This window comes from Sphaerodactylus townsendi, linkage group LG12 (assembly GCF_021028975.2).
Source record: "Sphaerodactylus townsendi isolate TG3544 linkage group LG12, MPM_Stown_v2.3, whole genome shotgun sequence".
Lineage (NCBI taxonomy): Eukaryota > Metazoa > Chordata > Lepidosauria > Squamata > Sphaerodactylidae > Sphaerodactylus > Sphaerodactylus townsendi.
The window spans coordinates 35,616,050-35,643,863 of NC_059436.1; the positions used below are offsets into that span (position 1 = coordinate 35,616,050).

General features: G+C 44.7%; 1 protein-coding gene across 3 annotated transcripts; it reads left to right on the forward strand.

The window, feature by feature from the left end:
• Positions 1–71: 71 nt before the first annotated feature.
• On the forward strand, positions 72–27,814 carry LOC125442159 (cholesterol 7-desaturase nvd-like). 3 transcript variants are annotated; one of them, XM_048513333.1, is made up of 7 exons: positions 72–702; positions 21,493–21,681; positions 21,934–22,112; positions 23,051–23,176; positions 24,896–25,009; positions 26,278–26,454; positions 26,914–27,814. In XM_048513333.1, the coding sequence occupies exons 1-7, from the start codon at positions 99–101 to the stop codon at positions 27,073–27,075; spliced, it is 1,551 nt and encodes a 516-aa protein (XP_048369290.1). In that variant the 5' UTR covers positions 72–98; the 3' UTR covers positions 27,076–27,814. The 3 variants fall into 3 exon arrangements, 2 of the variants coding, with proteins under 2 accessions (XP_048369290.1, XP_048369291.1); XM_048513334.1 differs by having other exon boundaries at positions 365–724; XR_007245951.1 differs by lacking the exon at positions 26,914–27,814 and having other exon boundaries at positions 24,900–25,009; positions 26,278–26,412.

Consider the following 27,814-nt stretch of genomic DNA (forward strand, 5'->3'; position numbering starts at 1 on the left):
TTGGTAAAGTTTGAAATCACATGAGATTGTTCTGGAATCGGAAGGCAATTTTCCAGGGGCGGAAATCTCGAGGGTCACTTCAGCCACGGCCGTCCTAGATGGGATGGGGCTCGAGCGGGGCTTGCTCTCGGCGGTGGCTTCTTCCCAAGAGCACCACGAAGCCTCCGGGCCAGCTTGACGCAAAGGGAGCCGAGAACTCGCCTTCGAGGGGCCGCAGGGGCAGCTGGCGCGGCCGGGCCACTCGCAGCCGGAGGACTCGGGCGAGTGGGCGGACAGGAGCCTTGCCCCATCAGGCCCCGGCCCGCCCCCAGCCCGGTGGCGGCTATAAGAGCGGCGCGGGGCGCGCCAGGCCTCCATGCGGGCGGCGCTGGCTGCGGCCGGATGGGGTTGGGCTGGGGTGCGCTTTGGGCGGGCGCAGCGGCGGTGGCGCTGCTGCTGCTGCTGCTGCTGCTGCCCGGGGCTTCCTGGGGGCTGCCGCTGGTGGCGCTGCTTTCGGCCCTGGGGGCTGCCGCGTGGCTGGCCGGCCGGCCCTTGCGGATCTGGCGCAGCCCGGAGGCGGTGGGCTACCTGGGCCAAGCGGGCTGGAGCCGGGCGCAGGTGGCCCGGCGAGTGCGCAAGAGCCGCCGCACCGGCCACCTGCCTCCGGTCTACCCCAACGGCTGGTTCTGCTTGCTGGAGTCGTCCCGGGTGGCCCACGGAGAGGTGCGCAACGTGGCCGCGCTCGGTGAGTGAGTGAGAGAGAGAGAGAGAGAAGCGGCGCTGGCTCCTGCCGGGCGGGGCGAGGGGCAAGTCCGAAGGGGACGGACGGAGGCGCAGAAGAAGCGGAAAGGCGCCCGGGCAGCGAGCATTGAGTCTTTGGATTCGCAGTGGACGGCTGATGGAAGTTGCGGCGCATAACTAACCCGTGGGTGTGGAGGGCATCTGCTCAGCCTTGATGGCTCTGAGCATGCACAGAGTACACTTCGCTACACTACATGTTATCCTTCGGGAGTGGATTTTAAGGCTGACTTGCCGGTGTGTAGGTGCCTACACGGGCGCACCTTCACAAAACTCAGACCTGTGTACGTTCTAATAAAAGTGTGGTTGACCAGGTACTGCACGTATACACCCAAACTACTGCACGTAACTTTTTCGCATTTTGCTGGGAGGAGTTGTGTTCCTTAAGGCAAAGTTCAGTTTGGGAAGCAGAGGTGGTTTGCCTGCGCGGGTAGATTTGCATTTGGAACCAAAGAGGGCTGCTCGTGCATGGGTCAAACCAAGTTGTTCAGCTCCAGTTGAGATGGTCAGAATTGCAGCTAAACTGGAATAGAGATTACTCCTTTTCAGTAATCTGCATTCACCCTGCATGAAAATTGGGTTTGTGAGTTCAAAAAGTTTGACCAAAAATTGGGAAATCCTTTGACAGATTATAGCAAACTGTTTCCACTCCTCAGAAGCTGATGTGGGGCTGGGCGGCAAGTAGTAAAACCATGTCTGGATTGCTGGGAGTGGGTGAGTGGGATGGAATGTCCATTCCCCTCCTTAAAAGATCCCTGTCCTACCTGAAGGAAAAAACCGTGTGGAGTAATGGTTCTGGTGAGCACATAGTTTGCAGTTTTTGTGACAAGCTTTCATTCTCAAATGTATACTTCAAGGCAGATTTCAAGTTTTGACACCTCGGTTGTGGCTTCTGGCTGCTTATCACTTCTTTCAGAGGGCGCAGTTTAGAGCCAGAGGCTATGAGATCTTTTCCACTCTGTCGTAGGAGTTTGTTTATTTCTTTGCAAAACATGCTAGGAATCCATGCTCAGATCTCCAGATGAGACATTTGTAGCCCCACCCGCATGAATTGGGACTGGGGTAGGGGTTAACTTTTTCTTCCCATATCAATTTCATGATTGTAAATGGCTATTTTAGACTGCTCTAAAACCCCAGGAGTTAGGATAGGGAACCTGCATTTGTCTCTCTTCCCTGGCTCCCCAGTTGCTTAAGCATCTTGGCAGTAAAAATACAGGGAATGGTTGAGAAAGTTAACCTTATCTTCTCCCTACTCCCACACAGTAGTTTCACAGCCTATTCTCTCATCCTGGCAATTGCTTTTTACAGCTGAATTGGACACCCTGGCTGGAATCCATGTATCCTTTATCCCAGAGCCTCTGCTTTCTCAACTTGCATCATTGTGCTATTTTCCCCTGGTATTTTTAAGCATATTCTGCTTTAAACAGGCTGCTTAAATTAGATCTAGCCTTTTGTCACAAAGCTCCTGGAGGCACAACATGGAGACTCTTTACATCAGTGGTTCTCAACCTTCCTAATGCCGTGACCCTTTAATACAGTTCCTCAAGTTGTGGTGACCCCCAGCCCTAACATTTATCCATTTTACAGATGGAGAACACTGATGCAGAGAGTCTTAGGCGACCCCTGTGAAAGGTTGAGAACCACTGGCCTATATGGATAATTGTGAAGGTGCTTCTCTGCTGTGTTGAACTTTAGGCAGGTATGCCATACCTGACCGTACAGGCTCGCTGTTGCCTGCACATCACAGCTCTTTGTTTGGCTGCAGTGTAGAATTCTGACGTGTCTTTTTCCAATCCTCCTTTTCTGCCCTTCGCCATGGAAACTGGTTTGTCTGCACTCGGGTCAGCGTCTTTTCTTCTGGCCGTGGCCTTAGAGATGCTTTGGGAGGTCACACAAAAGCTCCTCATTGTTCCTGGGTGCTTGTTGTTGCACAGAAAAGAGCTTACCCAAGTGTGCCAACTGTTAAGCAGGCCTTTTGAGAATGATTCCTGCAGTGAACAGCTTCTCTTTGTAGGGAGTGTTTCTGTCAAACAGGGAAGCAGTTTGAAATCGTTCTTGTTTGGCTGTTCAATGAAAGAACACGTCTGCATGGCAAACTTAAAACCAGTTTCAACCCAGCTATATTGTCTAACATGCAGTGGAGGAACACTTGGAAATCACTTCTTGGGTCTAACAAGGAATCTTTCCAGGTCAGCATTCTTTGGGGGAAGTTGATGTTCGCTTGAATATATTATGTTGTTGCAGCAATTATTTGAGTTTAGCTTTTTGTGGATCTGGAAGACTGTTGAATAGCTTTCAGTGTGTTTTTTAATTGGGGGGGTTGGAACTGAATCCACAATATTGTGGGGGGTGCCTATAACTCTCCTTCATGGTGCTGATTTGTGTCATCATTACTCCCTTCCCCCTTCCTGGGGTTCATTGAAATCTTGCCCTCCCATTAATTGGTGTTCTCAGCTATTATTGGGGAATGGCATCATATGAAAGGGCTAAGCAATACGAACCTGTGTGCCGCCTCTGATGATCTTGGAGCTCTCTTCTGACTTTATTTATATATCAGATTTAATATACCGCCCATCTTCAAAGGGCTCTGGGCGGTGTACAACCAATAAAACAATCACATTAAATCATGAGCAATAAACAACATTTTAAGATGCAAGTTAAATGCAATTAACAACCAGCTCCAACCGCCATCTTAAAATCAGATGATGCAGGGGCGTAACGAGGCAGCCCTGGGCAAACTGTAGCCCTGGGCAAAACCTGAGTTGGATGCCCCCCCCCCCCCAATGGGTGGCCACTCCACCACGACCAAATTTTTTTTGAACCAGGACATTGGTGCCTGCAGGGGGTGCCCTTTTTAGACATATCAGCACCATAATTTCAGAATATCATCAGGAGACTGTCCTTATGCTACCCCCCAAGTTTGGTGAGGTTTGGTTCAAGGAGTCCAAAGTTATGGACTCCGAAAGGGGGTGCCCCATCCCCCATTGTTTCAAATAGGAGCTAATAGGAGATGGGGGCTACAGTTTTGAGGGTCCATAACTTTGGTCCCCCTGAACCAAACTGCACCAAACCTGGGGGGTATCATCAGGGCAGTCTCCTGATGAGACCCTGAAAGTTTTGAGACTGTGCCTTCAGAAATATTCCACCCCCCAGCCAGCAACCCCCATGGACAGCAATACAGAAAACTCAATGCAGAACAAAGATTCTTGGGCAAATTTCTGGGATGTTCCTGCAGGGGGCGCATTTTTGGATGTATCGGCACCAAAATTTCAGGGTATCATCTGGAAACTGTCCTTATGGTACCCCCAGATTTTGGTGCAGTTTGGTTTAGGGGGTCCAAAGTTATGGACCCTCAAAGGGGGTGCCCCATCCCCCATTCTTTGCTAAGGAGATGGGGGCTACCCTTTGAGGGTCCATAACTTTGGACCCCCTGAACCAAACCTCACCAAACCTGGGGGGTAGCATAAGGACAGCCTCCCGATGATACACTGAAATTTTGGTGCCGCTAGCCTAAAAACTGCGCCCCCTGCAGGCCAAAAATTGAAAACCACTAAAATAGCCAAAAACGAACCCAGCATTTTGATGCCCCCCACAAGGTGATGCCCTGGGCAGCTGCCCACCTTGCCCAACGGGCATTACACCAGTGAGATGATGACATAAACAATGGACCAACTCCCAAGGTGGAATGTGGGGCACAGAGAACTCCTTTACACTTCTTACATCTGCTGTGACTCCAGCACCCCTTGGGATGCCCGCCATCTGGAACAGCCTCTTGGAGGAGCTTGAGAGGCTGCACTTGCTTCATTTCAGAGGCATTGCAAAACTTTTCCATTTAAGGAGGCATGTGATGGTGGTTGATGTCCTCTCCCCACCCACCCCACCACCAGCAACAGATATTGGTTACACTAATTCATTGGTGGGTTACCGTATGTTTGAATTTTTATAACTGTGTTTTAATGGCTTGGGACTTTATTTCTGTTTTGTGAGTTGTCTCTAGCCACTGTGGGTGGTAGAAAAGGTGGAGCTGAAAGACATTTAACCTCTGATGTCCCAGTGCTGTTGCCCGTATGCAAATCTGGTGCAACAGCTTTTAAGACCAGAGCATATTTTGAGTGATGTGGTTACCAATCCTGAAGGGTAGTTTGGCCCAGGGAGCATGTTAAAGAATGTTAGTTGTTCCTCGGGTGAGAGCTGGTGTGTGTCAGAGGCTAGAGAAGAAGAACATAAGAACAAGCCAGCTGGATCAGACTAGAGTCCATCTAGTCCAGCACTCTGCTACTCGCAGTGGCCCACCAGGTGCCTTTGGGAGCTCACATGCAGGACGTGAAAGCTATGGCCTTCTGTGGCAGTTCTGATCTTTATTCTGCTGGAGTCATGCTGTTTCAGCCTCACCTACAACAAAGGGTGGTGGTGAGGATAAAAGGGGGAAAGGGAGAACCACACACATTGTCTGGAGCTCCTTAAAGAGGAAGGCAGGATTCAAAATGTACTAGATGGAGAAGCCTTTTAGACCATGGGGATAAGATTGCAGGGGGAGAGAGATGCTGACTTGGCTTCTCCACGGTATCTCTCTCAACTATGTTGTTCTGATACAGTCTGCTACCTCCAGGGCACTGGAAAACTGTAACATACAGAAAATTACTTTGTGAAGCCAGTTGAAATGCAAGAAGTCGAAGTGACCTTGCAGAAAGATTAAAGTTTTGGATGAGGTATCTGATGCATTTGCCCTTGAGTAACATAAATGAGTCGCTTTGAACTAACTTGGCAATGAGATGCCCGTGTGATAAGGCCATTCCAGGACAGGCTGAGGGAGCAAAGATCCATTTGTGTTTTCTTGTGGATTTGTCAGATTTTGTCCATGTTGGTTGGGAATGCCCTGATTAAAGGCATTGTGGTCAATTTTGTCATATGTGAGCCAAGATTAATAGCTTTAGCTTTATTCGTTACACATACAGGTTGACTTAACTAAAAGAAGAGCACCCAGAGGGGTGGCACCAGGCAGTGCTGGGTCACATCCATATCATGCCAGTGGTGTATTATCAGGGATTGCATGTAGCTGATTGTGATGCATTCTTATCTCAATGTAGTGTCACAAAATATATTGCCGGTGATTGTAACTAGTTGACTGAGATGCTGTAAGAGGACATTCTTTCCTTGACCTCTTCTTTATGGCTTCACACTCTAAGTGGATAACTAGGCTTACCCCTGACCAATTTTGCATAGGTTCTGACCCAATTCTGCATAGCTTCAAACACGAAGTCTTGAGCCCCCTTAATGCTTCTGCATCTGGCTGTTAAGAAATTGCAGCTTTTATTGTGCATATCATGACCTTACTTTCAAAAGCATCTAAGGAGCTTCCAAGACCATCTGTCGCATTTGAATTTCACAGGGAACAAGGAACCTCCAATCTTCTGCCTACTACAAATGCAGGGACATGCTGAAACCACAAAGGCTTATCTTAAGAAAATGCTTGCCAACTCCACTGGAAGGAGCGGGGAGAAGAGGAGGATGACCTGGCAAGGAAACATTCTTCTGACAGCCCACGTGCTCAGGAGATTTCTTCTGAGAATTCCTCTTTGAACTGGCACCGCAGAAGCCAAAGCAAATTCTTTAATGTTCTTCACACCTTCAATTTATGAAGCCAATCCTGTGCCAAATATCCTTTATTACTGAACTGACACAGCAGAAGCCAATACGAATTCTTTAATCTTCACACCTTCAGTTTATAAAGGCAGTCCTGTGCCAAATACCATAAAAAGATAGATCACCCAAAATGCAATTTTTGATCTTCCAGTATCTGACTACAGCGACATCCAGCAGCTCCTTAAGTTTTTGGTTTGATGATGGGAGTTTAAAATTAGACTGAGCAACAATTAAATCAACATGTGACTGACCATGCGATCCTGAGGGTGAGAGCGAAACCACAGATATACCCACAGGCAATGTAATAATATGTGTCAAGATTGGAAAATGCACAAAATTGACATACTGCTGATATGCATATCACATAAGCTATCACCAAGTAGTTTAGTGAAAGTCATTCTGTTTTAAACTGGATGTATTCTGCCATGGCTAGGGCAGCAACATAATATTTGCCATCGATATATTTGATGTTGGAACGCTGCATTTTAATTTTAATGGGGTTGGTTTTAACAATATAGAGCCATCATTTAATGTTTATTTATATTTGATACGGTGGATTTTACTGTGCTCTATCTATTGTTTGTTCACCGCCCTGAGCCCTTCGGGGGAGGGCGGTTCATAAATACGACAAATAAATAAATAAATAAATAAATATTTCCATGTTGTAGTGCGTAAACACTTTCTGTGAGAGTGGGAGAAAGAAAGAGGGCTGTGAGGTGAAGAAGGGGGAAGGCAAGATACTTGGTTGAGGCTTCCCTTGGCAAGGCTTGGGAAAAGAGGAAGCAGCAGCAGGAATGAAGAGCTTGGATGACTGGAGGAGGAAGGGGGGAAAGTGTTGTAGATACACACAGAGAGCCTAAAAGACAAAGGAAAGGAAGTTCATACAGATTTTGTGCTGTTTTTAATTCAAGTTTGGTCCATTCTCTTGACAGCTCAAACTGAGGTCTACCTAATAAATAATAAATAAATAAAGCTTATACAGCAGGTAATGAAATTACTAGGCTTGAAGGATGGCTTGGTTGAGTTATAAGGCTGGTCTGCACTGTAAGGGTCCCTCTGGAGTAAAGGGGAGTGGAAGGTTGTTTACTTGCAAACATTGATATTGGGATGTGTGACAGCTCTCCCAAGAGAAGCCAGTAATCTACCATAATTGCACATAGGTCTGATATGGTGTAATACAGGATGGAATCTCTCCGTATCTCTGGCTGCATATAGCCTTAAGATCTTTAGAAGATCCAGGGAGTGTCATGGCTATTGGCAAGGGTGGCATGACAATGGAATGTAAAATTCATAGAATCAGATTTGGAAGAGACCACAAGGGCCATTCAGTCCAACCCCCTGCCATGCAGGAACACACAATCAAAGCACTCCCAGATGGCCATTCAGCTTCTGTTTAAAACCCTCCAAAGAAGAAGACTCCACCACCGTCTGAGACAGCGTATTCCACTGTGGAGCCATCCTTACCATCAGGAAGTTCTACCCGATATTTAGGTGGAATCTCTTTTCCAATACTTTACATCCATTACTTCATGTCCAAGTTTCTGGAGCAGCAGAAAACAAGCTTGCTTCCTCTTCCTCTTGCTTCAAATATTTAAGCATGTCTGTCATGTCACCCCTTAACACTCTGTTCTACAGGCTAAACATACTCAGCTCCCTAAGCTCTTGTTGATTGTCTTCAGCTCTAAGATTATCTTGCCAACTAGTTTCCTGTATTGTTCCTATAGAAACTCTTTGGTTCCTGCTGACAATGAAACTGAGTAAGTGCTGTCCCTTTTATTCCTGATATTGATTGCAGCCAATCAAGCAAAATAGCACAATCAGTAGTATCAAATGCAGCTGGTGGATCTAACTATATCACCAGCAGCAGATTGTCTTATCTAATTATAGTTGGAGACAAATCACTACAACCAGTAGTGCTATAGATGTGAAGAATTCCTTGAACATGGCTGTGACAATGCAACATCACTTCTGGGTATGTGACTGAAAATGTTGTGGCAGTGGAAACCCAGGTATCCCATCTGAGCAGCAGTGGAAACCCAGGTATCCCATCACAGCAGGAGGTAGAAGGTATCCCTTCATATCAGGAGGCCTGGTCCTCTTATACCTCATAGGCCTTCAACTGAGCCTATTTGTAACTTGATTGTCTGGTTCAGTATGACATTTCTGTCAACGATGCCCTAAACCTCCATACTCTTTATATTCCCTGCCTAGTTCAGCACCGCCTGGAGCCCCTCGGGGACAGGGCGGTATAAAAGCTGAAAGTATAAATAAATAAATAAATAAAATTGTGACTTCAATTCAGTCCCATGCGGGACTGTGCAGTCACAGTCTGGCCATGGAGCTGGCCGTGGAGCTAACCAGGAAGGACAACCTGCTCAGCATAGGGACTGTGCTCCATCACAGTGTCCCATCCTTGCACCTGATGGCATGGCTAATTCAGTTTTGTCCTCAACTTTAGGCAGGCTTGTGCAAATCCTAAAAGCCTTGCCAAAATCCTCCATGTGTAAGTCATATTGTCATTTTGTCCACTGGGCACAATCCTGAGCCTTGATATCTGACACCTGTTCCTTGCCTGATATTTTCTTTCATCTCTGAAAGACCCTGAGTTGGCTACTACTTCCATTAAGGTTCACTTTGCTATTTCTAAACTTCTTATTCTATTGGGTCTTTGTTCTGTGTTTTCAGCACCTGAGTCCAATCATTTTCTGAGAGGGCTATCTAACTTCTTCCTTGTATTTAAGCCTCCCGTTGGGAGTCTGTCTTTGGGATTGTCACAGACAATAAATCTTATGAACTTCTGGCATGTGATTCATTATTCTTGTCCTATAAGGTAGCTTTTCTGGCCACCATCACCTCAGCTTGAAGAGCGGAAGAGCTGGCCACTTTCTGGGTGACTCCCTTTTTACCAGGCTACACTCTGACAAAATAGTTGTCAGGTCTAAGCTGGTTTCTCACTTCTATATGTCACAAGGCATTTCTCCAATCTACAGACCCTGAATGAACAGACACTGCATGCACTGGATGTCCAAAGGGCACTTCTCTTTTATTTGAATCAGAAAAATTCAAATGTTCAAATTCAAACAAATGTTTGTTTGCTTTAAGGGCAAGCCCACTTTTCCCAAGACTATTTCACAGTGGTTGATTTCTGCTAGGTTATCATAGCGCTAAGATAGATTGCCCACTTCAAGGAAAGGCTCATTCGTGTATATTCATATTAAAAAGAAGAAAGGATTTGAACATATAAGCAATTGAGCAAAGTTTTCACAGCTTCTGCAGGGACAAAAATCAAAGGTGTGGCAATTTACATTAACAATCCAAATATAGAAGTATTGGAAGAGGGTATAGAAGTAAATGGAAGATATCTTATTCGAAGATTAGATACATGGAAGGTCAATTATGGGCACTGGCAACAATATATGTCCCAAATAAAAATAAAGTGAAATTTTATGGGGGGGGGGGGGAATCAGTCATTAGATTTTCAAATATGTGAGGTATTAATATTTGGAGACATGAATGTAGTGCCAGATGCAAAAAAAATCAATCAAAAATACTGGATTAAAGCTGCCAAAGAATTTCTTCATATACATGGAAATTTTGGGCTTGGAAGATGGATGGGAAGTATTCCATCTGCATGATAGAAACTACACTTTCATTTCTAGATGTTTATCTGATGCAACCAGTGAAATTTTAGGATCAGGTTTATTTTAATCCAGGGAGAAGAGGATGGCAATATGTCCTGAGACACCCTCTGAGAGTAGATGTTAAAACTCTGTAAAGGAAATTTTTTCCCATTATAATTCTGGGAATGGTTGATTTATGAAACGTTATTATAAATCTCTAGATTCTACAGGAAATTGATAAGAATTCAACACTCACCAGATCAATTTGTCTTCTGTCTTTCCTTGATGAATTAAGCAAAGTCATGATTTTAGTGAAGTGATATTGTCCCATCTCCCTCAGTTCAAATGATTGTAAACTATGGCAAGAACAACTTTATTTTATTTTGAAGTTGATAAGATGAATTTAGGGAGGATGATCACGGCTGATGTTTTGGGTTAAGGTCTTTTCTAGCTGACTTGTGTTCCTGACTGCAGAATAAAAATGGCTTGGGACCTGAACAGATTGGTTTTTTGTCATGGTAGATCTACAACCAATCATTGCCTGATTCCGGCTTTCCTGACTGAAATGTCAAACAGAAAAAGCTATTTGTAGCATTGTTGACCTCAAAAGTGTAGTTGATGCCATATCCAGAGAAATCTTGTGGAACAAACTTGCCAGAATAGAAAAAGTCCCTCACCTATTCATCCTCTTGCACAATTTGCATTTAGGAATCTCTTACCAAGTGAAGTGTTCTCCTGATGATTTATTGACCCCTAAGATCCTAACAAATAAAGGAGTCGATCAAGGCTGTGTTTTAGCCTCACACAGCCCAGATCTATTCAACTTATTTATCAATGATCTAGCAGTGCTCTTGGCAAGAGAAGATGGCCATCATTCAAAAATGGGAAAACAACATGTCCCTTTAATTCTTTATGCAGACAGTGCGGTAGTCCTTTCCTATACTTGCATCAGACTTAAACATTAGCTACGTGCTTTCGCAAATTGCTGTCACCTTAATTCTCCTCGTTAACTTTGATAAGTCTAAAATGATGGGGTTTTTCCAAGGAGGTGGAAATAGTTCAAATGAAGAGTTGAGGTTGTAGAAATTGAGCAATTGAAAAGTTTCAAGTACCTAGGACTGTTTCAAGTACCTACAGTTTAAATTGGACACTCTATAGATCTCAAGCTATTAAATTGGCTAAGAGTATAGCATCAGCAGTCTCAAACTGCTGTTTGGTAGAACTTCTGTTTCCACCAAGGAAACCAACTTCTCCCTGTTGCAACCACCATCTTCAGTGCAAAAGTCATTTGGAATCCCTGTATAGATCCATGCTTTTAACAGTGTGGCTGAATACCCACCAGCTCATTTCACAGGATACCATGAGTGCCTAGATGTGTTAGTTATTCTACAATTTCTGCATAAATTAAATAATACTTTGTGAAAACCAAAGCCTAGACAATTACCATCAAGTACTGACAGAATGTACTTTTAAACTTCCAACCTTTGAGCTCACTCTCTTCAAGTTAGAAGACACTTACAAATCCAACTGGAACAGAAACATTCTTCATATAATTAGATCTATGGGCACTGACCTTGACTATTTAGTTCAGTCTGACCAATCTAGTGTATGAAGGATAATAGCTCAAAGACTTCGTGACCTTGAAATAGCAACACTATTTCCTCCTAAACCAAAAATCTGTGTCCCCCCCCCCCCCATTTTTAGGTACTCAGTTCAGCCACAATACCAATTTATCCTATTTATTTGCTCTTGAACTACCTTCCCACAAACACCCTTTATGATGTCCAAATTGAATTGCTTTCCATTGTTCGTTCTTTCTGGAAGATTTCTTTGTGTTCCATTTTCCAAATGACTCTGTGTATGTGGGGAAAATATGCTGAATTCTATCTCTCACATATTGTTGGGCTGCATACTGATCAGTGAGATAAATTAATCACCCTACTGAAACAAGTTAAAACAGCTCAAAGTAAAAAAGAAGCAACTTTCCTTAGTCTTATCAGATAAGGACCCATTTTCTACCAGATCTGTTGCCAAATTTCTCTTCTTGATTAAAAACCAAGGCTTGACAAAAACTGGAACAAAATGGCCAAGCTGTTCAACTACATAATTGATTGATTTTCCTGTTCAGCAGATTTCAGTTTACTTTTGTATACCAATGAAGGTATCTGAATTCTGAAAAAAATTCTGTGAGTTGGGACCCCGAAGTGGTCAAGAAGGCTCTGAAAGTGGGTCCCTCCCCAGTGGCTGGCCTGGCCCTTTTAATTGCTCTCTTGTGTTTCGAAAAGCAAGATCTGCCCCTGGAAACAGTATCTTCCCTGTAATACACTAGTTGATATTTTTTTTCCTCAGGAGAATGCCTGTTGTTTAGCTGTCTTGGGAGCAGGACTCACCATGTCTCCATTCTGGCAGCCATCAACCCCCCCACCCCCGCTTTCTTTTGTTGGGCTGTATGGAGGAAAGAAAAGGGAAAGGGGAAATTCTCAGAAGGTGCAGATTGTCTGGATACAATATTCCATTGGCTTGAAAAACTTCATCTTCCTTCATCATTGCAAGACCTGAGCAGGACTGCTAATAGTAGAGTATTTTGGAAGACATTAATTCATAGGGTCGCCATAAATTGGAAGCAAATTGACGGCACTTAACACACAGTCTAGCTTTCATGAGTCAAAACGAACAGTTTCTCAGGAAAGTGCTTGTAAGTTAAATTCACTTGAAACTGCCTTCCACGCTTTACCTCTGAAGGATAAGACATCATCATCTGCCCCAAATCAGCTAGCCAAAGAGACCCCTTCCAAGAAAGTCACAGGTGGAAAAAACCTAATTTGATTGGATGTATTACAGTATACATTGAATATAACTATAAATACATGCATGAGAAACAGATGCTTTGTTTGTACACATGCTGTGGAAAGTGGATGCAGCCAAGGAAGACAAGATCAAAAAAGAAGATCCAATACAAGGAGTAGTCAATCGCTCAGGAAGGATGTGAGGCACTCTTGACTTTGTTAGATAGGCAAAATTGGGATTTAGAAATGAATTCGTGTTTGGAAATGAAAATACTACTAGAGACAAATTCAGATTTGCAGTTAACCTCAGGTTGCAGTAAGTAGGTCTGCAGGAACCATAGGAAAGAAAGTAAATTTGCTAGTAGTAATCAGTACTGGAGGAGATCCAGTACCCTTAATGATCCCCTGGGTAAAAACATTCAACAGCCAAAAAGGGAGTGGATTTTTCTGCTAGGGTCATTTAAAATTGTATTTGATTGTTTTATTGTTATATTTATATTTGCTATTGATGTACACTGCCCTGAGTCCTCTGGGGGAGAGTGGTCTAAAAATGGAAATAAATAAACAAATGAACTGGCATATTTCACTTTATTCAGGTTTAACAAGCCTAAAACCATATATACCATGCCCCCACTGCCATATACCATGCTACTTTAGATCCCCAAAGACCCCACTGTCCTTGACATGGTGTGTTCCCAGCCAGTGCTACTTGGGAGAGGGGAAGGAGAAATGAGTAGGAAGGGAAATGGCTCTTTTGAGGAAACTCCTCCTGCCTAATGCTCACTTTAAAATTATCTAGAAATCTGTGTTCTTTGTCAGGCTTGTTTGTCATTCATCAGTAGGCTTTTAAGAGCTGTTTGATTAAAGCTGTGCAATTGACACACTTACCTTGACATAGACACCATAGAACATAGTAAGAATAAATGAACAGTTGTGTTAAATATTGCGGCTCTCAACACTGAGGCCCTTTCCCCTTGAGCCAAAAATGGCGGTATAGAGGTGGTATAAGCGCCCGCCCCAGGCCGCCGTTCTGGCTGCTGCCCTTGGCAGCGCCCATTGTCGCGCTGCTACAGCGCCTTGGCCTGACCTGCGCTCCCCCTCCCCCAGGGTGGCGTCAGGCCGCCCTAAACAACAACCCTTTAAAGGGGTGTTGTTGAGGGGAAAGCGTCTTCCTGGCGGCGCGGTGCGAACCGCGCCGCCGGGAACATGCTGTTTCCCCTTCCCTTTCCCATGTACCTCTCGTGTCGCCGTCCTGCTGGCCTCCTAAGTCCCTCCCTCGCTGTCCTCCGACCCCTGGAGGGGCTGAGGAGGCCAGCAGGACGGCGAAACGAGAGGTACATGGGAAAGGGAAGGGGGGAAGAGGCGGCTCCATGCGGAGCCGCTTGCCGTCTGCCGGCCTCTCCAGAGGCCGTCCGCATGCCTGCATGCGAACGGCCTCCGCCTCCACGCTGGTGGAATTCCTGCCGGCGTGGAGGCGCCCTTACGGCCGTGCGGAAACGGCCTGACATTCTCATGTGATTTGGAAATGCAAGGATCAAATACTTCATTATGTGGTCTGGCCAAAGAGCAGCATGCATCCATGTAAAAAATGTGATTGTTCTTTTTTGGGGGTAGAAAATGTCATCAGAGAAAAAATTTCTTTCACACAAGACTAGAATCAGGGGGCATATATTGAAAATGCTGGGGGGGAAGAATTAGGACTAATAAAAGGAAACATTTCTTTACACAACGCGTGATGGGTGTTTGGAATATGCTGCCACAAGAGGTGGTGATGATGACCACTAATCTGGACAGCTTTGAAAGGGGCCTGGACAGATTTATGGAAGAGAAGTTGATCTATGGCTACCAATCTTGATCCTCCTTGATCTGAGATTGCAAATGTTTTAGCAGACCAGGTGCTCAGGAGCAGCAGCAGCAGAAGGTCATTGCTTTCACATCCTGCATGTGAGCTCCCAAAGGCATCTGGTGGGTCACTGCGAGTAGCAGAGTGCTGGACTAGATGAACTCTGGTCTGATCCAGCATGCTTTTTCTTTTGTTCTTATGTTCTTTTTAATTTTGCTAGACAGCCATCCATTGTTGGATAATGTACTATTGCTATCTTCTACTGTAATAGCAAAGTTGGCCAAATCTTTGTATACTTCACTCTGGTGACTGGAGCTGTGAATAAACAAGATAGATCTTTCTACAAACCTGAAAAGAGCCCTAGGTTTGGAGAGAAATGTGAAACAGAGAAAAAATACACTGTGGTTTTTTTTAAAAAAACCCAAAATAATAAAAGGTGCACCTGTAGTTTTAAGGAACAGATTCCCACAATGTTTGTTGGTAGGCAGCTGCAGATTCCAGACTGCAGTTTCTGTGAAGAAAAAGCAGGGAGAAGGGACAGGGCCCTTTCCAATCCTATTTTGGACTTCGAGGGAGAAGTCATTGGGACTAGGTTTGGGTGGGGTTGTGAGCTCCAGGTTGGGAAATTCCTGGAGATCTTGTGGTAGAGTGTGAGGAGGGCACGGTTTAGGAAGGGGAGTGGCAGCTGAATATAATGCCATAGAGTCTGCCTATAAGGTTGCCAACTTCAGGATGGGAAATTCCTGGTTTAAGGGATAGAGCCTGGGGAGGATGGGTTTGAGGAGGGGAGAGACCTCAGAAGAGTATAATGCTATAGGGTACAATGCAGCCTACAAAGAAACCAGTTCTTACTGGGAAACTAGCATTGCCAACCTTCAGGTGAGGGCTAGAGCTCACCCAGAATCATAACTGATTTCAATATGACAGAGATTATTTCCCTTGGAGAAAATGGCTTCTTTGGAAGGTGGACTGTTGTGCATTATAGCTCGCTGAGGTTACTTCCCTCTCCAAACATCATCCGCCCAAGTCTTCATCCTCCCAAATCTTCACCCCAAAATCAGAAGTTTCCTAACCTGGAGTTGGCAGCCCTTAGGGGGTACTGATCTCTGTAGCTGGGAGATCTGTTGTGATCCTGGGAGCAGCCACCACTGCTTCTCTGTGTGAGAATGGGGTTGGGAGGCTGGTGGGTGTTGGGGAACAGATAGTCATTGGGGAGGTCAGAAAGGGAGAGAAAGAGATGAGGTGGGAGCAGAAAGAAAAGAGTGATGAGTGAAGTTAGAGAAAGTGACAGGCATAGAGAGAAAGTCAGAAAAGGGATTTCAGGAGGGAGAAAGAATGAGAAATAGAGAAGTAGGGGGAGAGGGGTGGAAGCAAAGGTGGGGGAGTGGGATACCTGCTCTCTCAAGTTTTTTGTGGGTCCCCATTGTCCAGTAATTTGCAATGTGGTTAAGCTATGTAGACAATGAAATCCATTTGTTATAGCCCCAACTACACTTGTTGGGATGTTGTGCTATCAGTTTCCTCAGGAAATGCCTGAGGCCAGTGTTCCAAATCTAAGATTACTGACTTCCTTCCTTGGCGCTCTTTGCATTTCACCTCTGTCTCTATATTTCAGTTAGCAGTAGTATTTATTGGTGTTTGTAAATCAAGGCAAAATACATTTGACAGTACTCCAATGATAAGGGGAATTTAAGGTTTGGGAGAGGCTGATCACAGTTTAAACCCTACCTTTAAAAAAGGACTGATTCTCAATTCCCTTCGTAGTGGCAGAACAAGTTTCTTGGCCAAAGGTTGCTTCCTGTACGTGTCCAAGGGTGGTGTTCAGAGAGCTTTAGATAGGATTGTAATGCCTTCTCTGGGGAGGCAAGGCCCAAGCAAATGTGTAACATGTATTGTCCATCCATTCAGTCTCATGAGTGTTATAAAATCTTTTCTCTTCACATGATTGTAGACTTGCAGGCTTGGCTGGGCTATCAGGACACAATTACATTCTCTGGAGCTTGGTGCAGTGCAACCACTCCTTATCCATGCCCTGCTTTCAGTCCTATCTCAGAAACTGCTTTTAAATGCTTTAGAAGTAGTCTAGCTGCTAATTGGGGCATAGATACCCAAAGAACATCAGGAGTTCAACTGGTATAAATGTTAAAAATTAGGCAAATATGCATGGTTTATCACTTGTATGGTGTCTTTCCCTTTTCATGCGAAGGAGCAAGCGCACTGAAGCACTTCATCAGACCTCTGGAATCTCCCCAGGCAATGTTTGTATGTTTTCAAGTACATTTTTAAGAGCAAGGGCTAGAATGGTGTATGTTCTATTAAAAAAGAGGGAGAGAGAAGATTTTTTCCTCAATAGAATACTTAGGACCATATGCTGTAATATGTACACTCATGTTTCTTTCTCTGGGGGTGGGGGCGGGAATTGCTTGAGGTTGTAAATTCGAGCTGGAAACCAGGGTATTGCCTCTCCCTTTGCCTAGAAAAAGTTCCTTCTCACCTGATTTATGTAGACAGATATAGAGCTGCACATACCTATAACTATAGTTCTTCGAATGGGTTGCTTTCTGGCTGTGCCTCCCCCTCCCCCCCCCCCCCCCCCCCGGCTTTCCTGTTCCTCACCATTCTTGCTGGCCTTCCTCTTGTTTACTGCTGACTTGTGGGCAGGTGCTGACCCTCCACTCTGCAGTCTGGCTAAATGCGAGATCTCCTTTACATCCATTGTGCTTTTCAGCAAATGTTTTCATCTATATGGACTTCTACGAATTTGTGGTCTCCTTGGCATTGAGTGTACATTCCCTTTAGATTGGATTCTCGGTTATGCACGCTTTTCCTCCTCTTTAAAACTCAGTGCACTCTCAGATTAGAGCATTTCCCAGCTTCCAAAGCCTGTTAAAGTGCAACTCCTCCCCCCTTCAAGAAGAAAGCAAAGGGAATCATCTTGCTTTTCACTTTTTTTCAGGTTTTCTCACTACTCCCCTCTTTCCGCATAGACTCAGCAACAGTTCCTCCTACTCTCTGGGCCAGCATTTCAAAGCAATCTGAAGGGCTTCCTTCCTTCCTTCCTTCCTTCCTTCCTTCCTTCCTTCCTTCCTTCCTTCCTTCCTTCCTTCCTTCCTTCCTTCCTTCCTTCCTTCCTTCCTTCCTTCCTTCCTTCCTTCCTTCCTTCCTTCCTTCCTTCCTTCCTTCCTTCCTTCCTTCCTTCCTTCCATTTTTTTATGCTTAAACTGACATGAGATTTATAGTCTAGCAAAGTAAATCTAAAAAACTGACCCAGGGTGGCTTCCAACCTATTATAAACAATAAAAACATAAATTTAATTACAGTTAAAATTTTAGTTTGTGGCTAGTCCAGTCACCTTAAATATGCTAAAATTCTTAACCATAAAACATCTGATAGGAATAGAATGCATAAAGCAAATGAGATACTTATATTTAAAAGAATAAAATATATTTAAACTGTAAATATATATCTGAAAGAATCTACTGAAAATTGGGAACACAGAAAGGTATGGGAAAACAAGAGGGAAGGGGTTAAGAGCACGAATATTAAAAGGAAATAAGACATAAGGGAACAATAAAATTGGCAGATAGAAGATTATAATTATTAGATCACAGTACACTCTTGTGAGACAATCTTAGCATAAATTAAGCTGTTTTATGATGTGTTCTGATGTGACATCACCCCATCGGTCAGTAATGACATGGTTCTTACTCAACGGACTACCTTTTACCTTTTTTTTACATAGAGTAAACATTACAGTAGACAGTGATCCTATTCTCCCATGGGCTATTCTGTTCCACTGCAATTTTAATCCCTTTATAAAATGCTTTCCTGAACATTACAAGATCACTGGGAAGTCACACTTCTAGGAACTGCTGAGCCACGCTGCTGTAGAAGCTTCCAAAGCCCCAGTGGGTACTTTCCCCTCCCGTTGGCCTTCGTGCCAAAATGTTCGTGAGATAAGAGGGGAGCATGCCTGTCTCCTCAGTCTTCCCGCTTCTGCCAAGAGAAGAGCTTCCAGCTCTTGCTGTCATTTTTGCCTTCGAAAGGATAATTCTTTTTTTCTTTCCAATCATGTTTTTTCTACTTTGGCAACTGCTTCCTTGACAAAGTGAGCTTATAGTCTCCCAAAAGACAGTATTTAAAAACTGTATCCACTGGGTCCAAATCAACAGTCACACTCATTTGTCTGTTTCTGCAAAGAACAGAATGTCTCTGCTTTCTTCTATCAAGGATATTTTTTTAGTCCTGAAAACAGATGGCTGCTCTCTGGCTTATCCTTGATAGTAGAGGCCCAAATGTCTTTCTTACAGTTTCTTACAGTCTTTCTTACAGTTTCCAAGTATAGAATAAAAAGGCCTGGCTGCTGTCATAGACCACCTGAGAATCTTGGGATGCAGTGTATTTCTGTATTTGGTTGCTGTTGCTCCTTCCTGAGACATTCTGAACTCACACATTCTAGTGGCCTGAACAACTTTTAAAGATCTTGGCCTCTTGGTCAACAGGGACAAATCTTCCTTGTCTCCCATCCAGTGCATAATATACTCCAGACTTCTGACTGGTAACTATTAATCGAGGCTGAGATTTCCTCCTTGGGCTCTTCATGGGACTCCTTGCTCATGCTCAGTGCCAATGAGATTTATCATCAGTTAAAAATAAACCATTTGAGCAGGAATATCAATACCTTTTGATCAAGGCTCAGAGTTCCTGCTCACCATTGTACTTTGGGATTAATCCCCAGAAACTCTGTGTTTTCCATTATCTGGACCAAGTTTTTAATCACAAACTGGGCGTTTTCAAGAGCAAGATGCAATTCTTTTCCATCATCGTTTTCAAAAAAGTATTTTGATTCTTATGCTGCTGATCAGCTATTTCATTTGAATAAACTATCCCTCTTTTGTTGGCAATTTCAAAAGGTCTATTAAAGATGCTTACTTTAGTTCTGAAAGCAGCTATAAAGTGTCAGTAGCAATTGGCCACAGGAGTGCATCTGCCACAAAAGTGACTGATGGTTGCTTCTCCCCCCCTTCCTCACATGGTTCCTCTAACAACAGTCCGTGGGCCTTTCCCCACTCTCCCCTATCCTCCCTATCCCCCTATGCTGTGTGCTGCTCTCAGCGCGCGGCATCCCTGGCGCGCGCCCCGGCATCCCCACGACCCCGTGCTCTGCATGGTCATCAAAAGGCGCCCTTTGCAAGAGCGCCAGGGATGCTGCGCGCTGAGGGGGCACGACAGCGGCAGAGTCGGGGCAGCTGCGCTGTCGCCGCCCCTCTCGTGGGGAGAGCTGGGGGACCCCGTGCTACTCTCCTCAAGTAGCGCGGGGCTTAAGGTAAGTGGGGAAAGGCCCTGAGATGCTGACATTTAACAGCTTCTTCATGTTTTTGCTGTGGGGAAGAGAGAACGAATGGTTCTGTAGCCTTGATCTTTGGCTTGCCTTCCCTATAGACATGTGGTTCACTCTCTAGGAGAGTACCACAGACCCGGCAATTGGCATGTCTCGCTCTTGTCTATTATTCAGATAAATTTTCTCACAGCCAGACGAGATGAGGCAAAAACTTAGAAGCAAAAATGGGTTTCTGCCTTTGACTTACATAGCAGATTTTCCAGAAAGTTAACAAATGCTCTTGGCATGCTTCTGAGCAAGTTTCCCAAGATCTTTTTTTCTCACTTAGTAGCTGCTTCACCTCTAGCCTGTGTCCAGCCTGGCTAGTCTAACTCCAAGTCTCTCTCAGTGTAAATCAAACTTTGCTTATAACAGGCAATATATTCTGGATACCCACCCAAACTTCCAGCTTCTTTACAAAGCCTTTTGACAGGGGAAGGCTTGAGCCAGCCAAGTTAGAAGTCACATACCTGTAAGACAAATAGACAGTTTTACCTTAAAAACAAAGTGTGGCCATGTCAGTCAATTGTAGCCATCACGACCATGAGTCTTAGGACCCGCTGAAGACCATCAAATATATCATGGGGTACGGAAGCAAGTGGGATAGACTGGGATGTTTCTCCTTAAGATGGGATACCCAGGACTCCACAGAATACTGTGGACAAGTAACACACAGTGTTCAAGAAACCTTACTTCATTGAACATTGTGGGCTGAGTCCACATTGGTGCCCATTCTAAATCCAAATTTGAAATCCTTGCACCAGCCAGCCAAACCTATGTTTTAATGTTTTTATTCATTTATTACTTTATTTATGTGTTCTTCTTCCCCAACAATGGGCTCAGGGTCTCTTAAAAAATCTATTTAAAATACAGTACTATTCAATGGTGCCATAAAATAAATCTGACTAAGGAGAATGGGGTATAGGAAAGATCGTGGGGAAAGGGAAAGAGATTCGACAGAGGAAAGATGCAGAACAGATTTTGATGGCACCAAGGTCAACTATTGGAAAAAAGGCCAGTAATGCTTTGTAGTTAATGTTTGGCACAACAAGCATCTTTCTGGACTGAGAGTTCCAGCAGGCCGGAAGGTGGCAGGAAGCTCTCTGAAAGATCTGTTCAACCTGCAGACCCCCAGCAGCCTCCTCTCCAGATGTTTTGCAGTCACGCTGCACTGTATAGATGCCTCTGGCTGTAACTTGGCTGCCATCTAGTGGCTGGTGGTTGGTTAAATGCCAGTTAAGAATAACTAGCAACATCATGATGCTGTTGCCAGGCACTTCTGCCCCCTGAATCTACCACCCTGAATCTTGATGAGTACCTCACTGCTCATTCCAAACAGTTTAGACATGATTCTTCTATTTGCAGAGGCTGTTGCTAATACTTTGTCATCTGCTAGTTAACACGGACATTATGTTTTAAATTGTCCTATTTTCTATGTTGCAGGAGAACAGTTTGCAGTGTTCAGAGATGCCAGTGGGCAGTCTTATGTGGTAGATGCCTACTGTCCACATCTTGGTGCCAACCTGTCTGTCGGTGGTCGTGTAATGGGCAGCTGCATTGAGTGCCCCTTCCATGGCTGGCAATTCAGTGGCAAGGATGGCAAGTGCACCAGAATCCCATATGCTGAAAAAGGTGCGTTGTATTTTCTTTTGTCTCTCAGACCTCACCAGGATCTGAGTTCTTCCTGCACATCCTTTATGTTGCTCTTTCTCTCTCCTTCTCCATAAAATAAGAGCTGGGAGAGTTTATTAAAGTGATACAAAATAGACTTAATTGTTAAATTTTACGCCTGTCTTATATGAACTGTTATCTCCAGAGTGTGTATGTGTGTGTAACCTGCAACTTGCCACAAGGAAGTTGCAAAGCTAACCTTCTTCTCTACAGTGCCTGAATTTGCCAAGATCAAGGTCTGGCCATCATGCGAGGTTGGCGGGATGATCCTTGTCTGGTATCACTGTGATGGTGTCAGCCCAACATGGCAAGTCCCGGAGCAGGAGGAGGTGGCGTCCGGAGCATGGGTCTTCCACGGCACCACTGAGCATTTTGTCAATGCACATGTTCAGGTATTCTGTGTATCTTATGCCGTCTGTGCTCAGGAATGTTAGCCAGTTCTCTTTCCCAAGAGACTTACCTAAAATAAGTGTGTGCAAAAGAAGTGTGTGCAAAAGAAGAGAAATAACAGGAGGTAAATCTGTGCAGATGTGTTTATACATGTTTTAGACTGGATGTAGTGATGTAGCGATTGGTTTCTCGGCTAAGGATCAGTGAGATGGCAATTTAATAAGAATAAGAAAAATACCATGATTTGAAAATTGAGATTCCTCAACGATGGGTCAAACCAGCAGAGGTTGTCCCAGTGGTAATCAGCACCCTGGGCGCCATTCTGAAAACACTCAGGCTGCACTTGAAACACCTTCAAATCAACAAAATCAATATCTGTCAGATTCAAAAGGCAATCCTGCTGGGATCCTCACAAATACTACACTGATACAGTACAACATCCTAGGACTCTGAGTGGGGCTTGAATTGTAATTAAAGGCCAACAACCACCTAAAGAACTGGTAGCGATGATGATGATGATGATGATGATGATGATGATGATGATGATGATGATGATGAAGCACAGGGTGCCAGGTCACTGAAGATAGTTGCACTGGGCTGGGAGTTGTACGATGCACTGAATTGATTTTATTCCCTCCTTGAGCCTTTGCTGGAGCTAGTTTGTCTTTCAGAGCACTGTTTGGGTAGAATATACTGGGTGAAACAATCAATTGTCCCCTTGATTTTTGGCCATGGTCTCTTGTACCCTTTCCAAATATATAGTTACATGCAGATGGCTCCAGGTTTGTTCTTGGCTTCTGCAGTAATTATCTGTCTGAGACCATGGAGATCTATTGCTGATCTTACTGATGCTAGGCTAGATGGAGCAACAGTCTGATCCAGAATAAGGTAGCTGCTTTTGACATTCTGCTGATTATACTTTTCCCCCCGACTGTGCCAGGAAATTCCAGAGAATGCTGCAGATGCAGCCCACCTGTCCTTTCTCCATGAACCCTGGATTATGAATGGGGTAGACCTACGACACACAAAGTCTAAATTTTGGAGGTTCATGAAGCATCATTGGAAGGTAACTTTGGTCTGTTCCTGGGGGAGGCACTGGGCTTTCAGAACAGCTACACTGGGAAAGAAGACTGGGACAACTCAGTCCAAAGGGCAGTAATGTATACAATCAGGGTAAAGTTAGTAGAAGCAGAATAGAACCTGGGAGTAAGATTAGGATGGCAAGGAAGGCCATGTGTGTGGAACAAGATTGCTCAGGGAGGTGAGGGTGGTTGACGAGTGAAATGCATTATAGATGTCTATATGTCAGTGCTAGATTAAGAGCCAGCATGATGGTTAAGGTGTAAGACTAGGATCTGCCATTATCTGGCAAGAGAGAGTCGGAGGTGGTTTGCCATTGGTTGTCTCTGTGTCATGCCCCTGGTATTTCTTGGAGGTCTTCCATCCAAATACTTGCTTGGGTCTCTAGGCTGAAAGTGTGGGACTGGCCCAAGATCACCCAGCAAGTTTCCGTGGCAGGGTGGGGATTCAAGTGTGAGCTTCCCAGATCCTAGTCTGACACCTTAACCCTTCCACCTTCTGGCTCTGTTTCCATCGTGGAGGATAGATTTATTAGTGTCTGCTTGCCATGGTGAAATACCCATTCTAGGAGGCAACATCAAGAAAAGACCTTGGCCTCTGTGCCCTGATGTTGGCCAGAGTGTCTGGCCGCTATATGAGATGAGATGGTAGACTAGATGGACTACTGCTCTGATTCAGCAGGCTCTTCTTATGACCCTAAGCTCCTTATCCCCCCAACCCTGAACATGTCAGTGTGAGACTAGGAGACTGACGACCGATAGCTGATTGAACTGACCTTTATTATTCCAGCTTGGTTAGTGATCATCTGCATTTATATGGCCTTCTAGTTCATCTGGTATGGCTCGGACAAGGTGTCCATGAACTTTAGCAAGGTGTTTTTTCATACAAGCATTGAATCACAAGCAGAAAAGATCCCTGACCCAGTTAGTTTCCAGTCTGACACAAGAAGAAATGACAAAGAGCGGCTGGAGGGAAACAAGGGGTGACTATCCAAAGCCAAAAGCTACGAGAAACACCTTTTATTAGGACCTATCAAAATGATACTTTTTCTTTTGGGTTTTGCTTTGATCCAATGCAGCTACCTCCAACTGTTTTCTAGGAAGAGTGAGATTTGGTTTCAATGGATTTTGAAGCCTAGGGGCTTAAGCCACTGGATTCACAGAAAAGAAAGATTTTCGGAGGCTTGTTAGAAGCCCTGACTTTTCTTTCTAGATTAATTCCAAAGAGACTGGCTGTGAAGCTGGTTTCAGCCTGCAGTGCAGTTATTTTATTGAAAATTTTTTTTTCTTAGACTTGTATACCGTCCTTCCCTATACAGCTTTCCTGGAACATCTATCTTTGCACCATGTAGTGTATACCTGACTTCAGTGTAGCACCTTTGCATATTGAGGGATTGGGAACCGAGTGGCTTTCCTCCTTGTCCTGTATTTTCCTGGCATTGGTTTCTAATTTAGCATGATGTTAACCTGGTAGTGTGTGGTCACCTCAGGCTGACTTCAACCATTGCAGCACTCTGTGCCCTGGAGGGCATTTTGCTTGAAAAGTATGCTACAAGTAATTTTTTTTAAAAGGCCCCTGTACTCAGACTTGATTTTGATCCTGCTTCCTAGTGCCCGCCATGCTGTTTGTCTTTGTTTCTCGTGACAGATATGACCAGAGATTGAAGTCCTCATTTATAAGCTGCTTCTTGCTGTCTCTCTCCTAGGCAGAATGGCAGCCAGAGCCAGACATGCACTGTTCCTGCTTGATTGTGAAACATAGCCTAACCATTTTTGGCAAGCACTTCCCCTTGCTGGATATGATGATTTCAGCCAGGCAGGTATGAGTCTCTACCACAGGTTTAAGGTCCTCTGCTGTGTCCAGTGGGAAAATAATGCAATAGTTATTTTTTTAGGGCATCTAGAAAAGGGGTGAGGAAAGGTAATTAGCCCAGCTCCCCCAAAGTAGAAAATGTCTTGGCATTCCTTACTAGCCAAAACCAGATGTGCTCACCCAGATACCTAGCATATTCTTAGTTTCCAAAGGCATGAATGGGCAGCATGCCCAGGACTGCATGTTCGGTGGTGATTGCTGTGTTCTGAGTCCTACATTTGTTTCATCTTTGCATCTGGCTTAGATGCTCAAAAGAGCTGCCCTACACGGATTTCCAATAGTTGAGTGTGGAGATGGCCACCAGTATCCATTAAAAAAATAGTCCGTTTCGTTAACATGTTAAATTGGGATGCGGAGATGGACTTTGAATGCCCTCTTCCTTCCTTCAGACATGGCCAAAGCAGACTAAATTATGTGGAACAAAGTGAATTCTGCGACTAGGATTGAATTTATACAAAACAAGCTGTATAAAATGGCTGACTTTGACACAGTGTTTGATTAGCAAGTGTCCACACCTTGGCCTGAAACTGTAAATTAAAGGGCTACTTCTGAATAGCTGGTGAACATAGGAGGATGTTCTTCCATTGCCTCCAATTTAGGGTCACCTTTCTCATGTCTACGCTGACCTGGATGGCCCAGCTAGCCTGATCTCATCAGATCTCAGAAGCTAAGCAGGTTTGTCCTGGCTAGTAGTTGAATGGGAGACCACCGAGGGTTGCTGTGCAGAGGCAGACAATGACAGCTCACCTCTGTGAGTCTCTTGCCTTGAATACTCTACTGGGTTGCCATAAGTCGGCTGTGACTTGATTGCACTTTACATCCACAGTCTCATTTACAGATGCATCAAATGCTACAATTGGGCATCATTTTGAAGCTCTGTCCTCCACCAAGATGCTTCTCTGTAGCCACTCTACTAACTGCACTCTGAATCACAGAAAATAGCTTAGTCCTAAAGGGGAAAGTCATTCTTGAAGTGGGGCAAGGTGTTGTGTGGATGTTTTCCCTTTAGTGCGAGGGCTTCCTGCTTTCCATGTGGGGGGAAAAAATCTGTGTGGAAGCAGCCTAAAATCCAGAAAACATGATCTGAAAAAGCCATTTCAATTAGCCTATTTCACCACACCTTGTGCCAGTGAATTTCATAAGTCAGTTTTGCATTGTGTTGAATCAGGAAATCATTACCACTGGCTGACTTAATGTAATTCTCTCTCTCTCCAGATTGGGCCCGGCTTGGTTTTCCTGATCTTTCAGCATGATTTCCTGGGCTGTGGGGTCATGATCCATAGTGTAACACCTGTGGAACCTCTCCTGCAGCATGTGACCCATCGGATTTACTACCAGAGAAGCGTGCCTAGCATTATCCCCAAATTCTTGTTGTGGGCAGAAAGCATCCAGGTAAGCAAGTGTCTATGTGACCGCCCAGGGTGTTGCCTTGTTTGAAAGTAGGCCTAGGTGACCAGGGCAAGCTGTTTGTAGAAGGGCCAGCTGGAACCTCCCTTGCACACTTCAGTGAGGGAAGCAAGCAGCAACTTGCACTGCAGTATTATGGGCTTCTGTTCCCCTGTGTGCCAGTCTGTCTTCATTGCGTGAGACAATGCCAAGTACTGCTCATTCATAAACTTGGTGGGTGGGAGCTCTTCAGCACAGCAACAGCCAGGTCCATCAACTTAAGCTTCAATTTGCAAAAGCCAGGCCAAGGCTTCTGCCCTCGTTCTTATTAATCTAACTAAATAATGTCGCAAAAACAAATATTTGTTGATCAGCTTAATTTGCACTGAGCGTGCTCAGCCTTAGGCCTCTTGGTTGCTTGGCCTTTCTAATAAATAAGTGCTTTTAACCTTGTCTTCTCTCCAGTTTGAACGGGATGTCATGATCTGGAATAACAAACAGTACCTCTCAAAGCCACTGCTGGTGAAGGAAGATGCTGCCATCCAGAGGCATAGGCGTTGGTACTCCCAGTTCTACAGTGAAAACAGTCCAAAGTTCCCAAGTCAGAACACAGGGCTAGACTGGTGAATGCAATACCTTGCTTGCTGGGCAACTCCTTCTGAGTCCTTTTTTCCTCCACCCAAGTTCAGGTTGGGTAAAAAGGTGCCATGGACTCCCTTGGTCTTAGAGGGAGGGGGGCAAGGAATGTTATATTAAGTGGTGTTTGCATCTCAGAGACTTTTTGCTTGCTGTTTGGATGGAACAGAAACTCTGTTTCTTAAGCTGACACGTGGAACAGCCAGACCTACTTCTTGAAGGATGATATGTGAATGGAAAGGCCCTTTTACATTGTTCTGCTGAAGATGCTTTTTCCAGTTCTGTTTCTGCGGCGCCTGCATCATGGAGACGGGAGGCCCCACAGTTAAGGTAGCTCCAGTAGACCCCTTGCAAAGGAGCAGGCCGGTCTCCAACCAATTACTGTTGGCTTGTGACCTTTCTTCTTGTTCCCTCTATACAAATTTGGTTTTTGTGACGTTTTGTGGCCCAGCATCTGATCCATGTGGACAAGCTACTATTTTGTTTGCTGTGCTAGGGAAAGTCCCTTTGTGGGGTTCCTCTGTGCTGGTTCTCTCTGGGCTGTGGCACGTCTAGCTCAACTCTTTCCCCCTCTGATGAGATGGCAAGGTTTGCTCCTAAGCTTTGACAATCAGCAAATGATCCAGTTCCAGCCTAGGGTCCAACTGTTGTTACATGGCTATGTGCTTGCCCTGGATTTTAACTAACATTTTAAAAATGGTTATATAAATAAAGTCATTTTTGTTCTTAA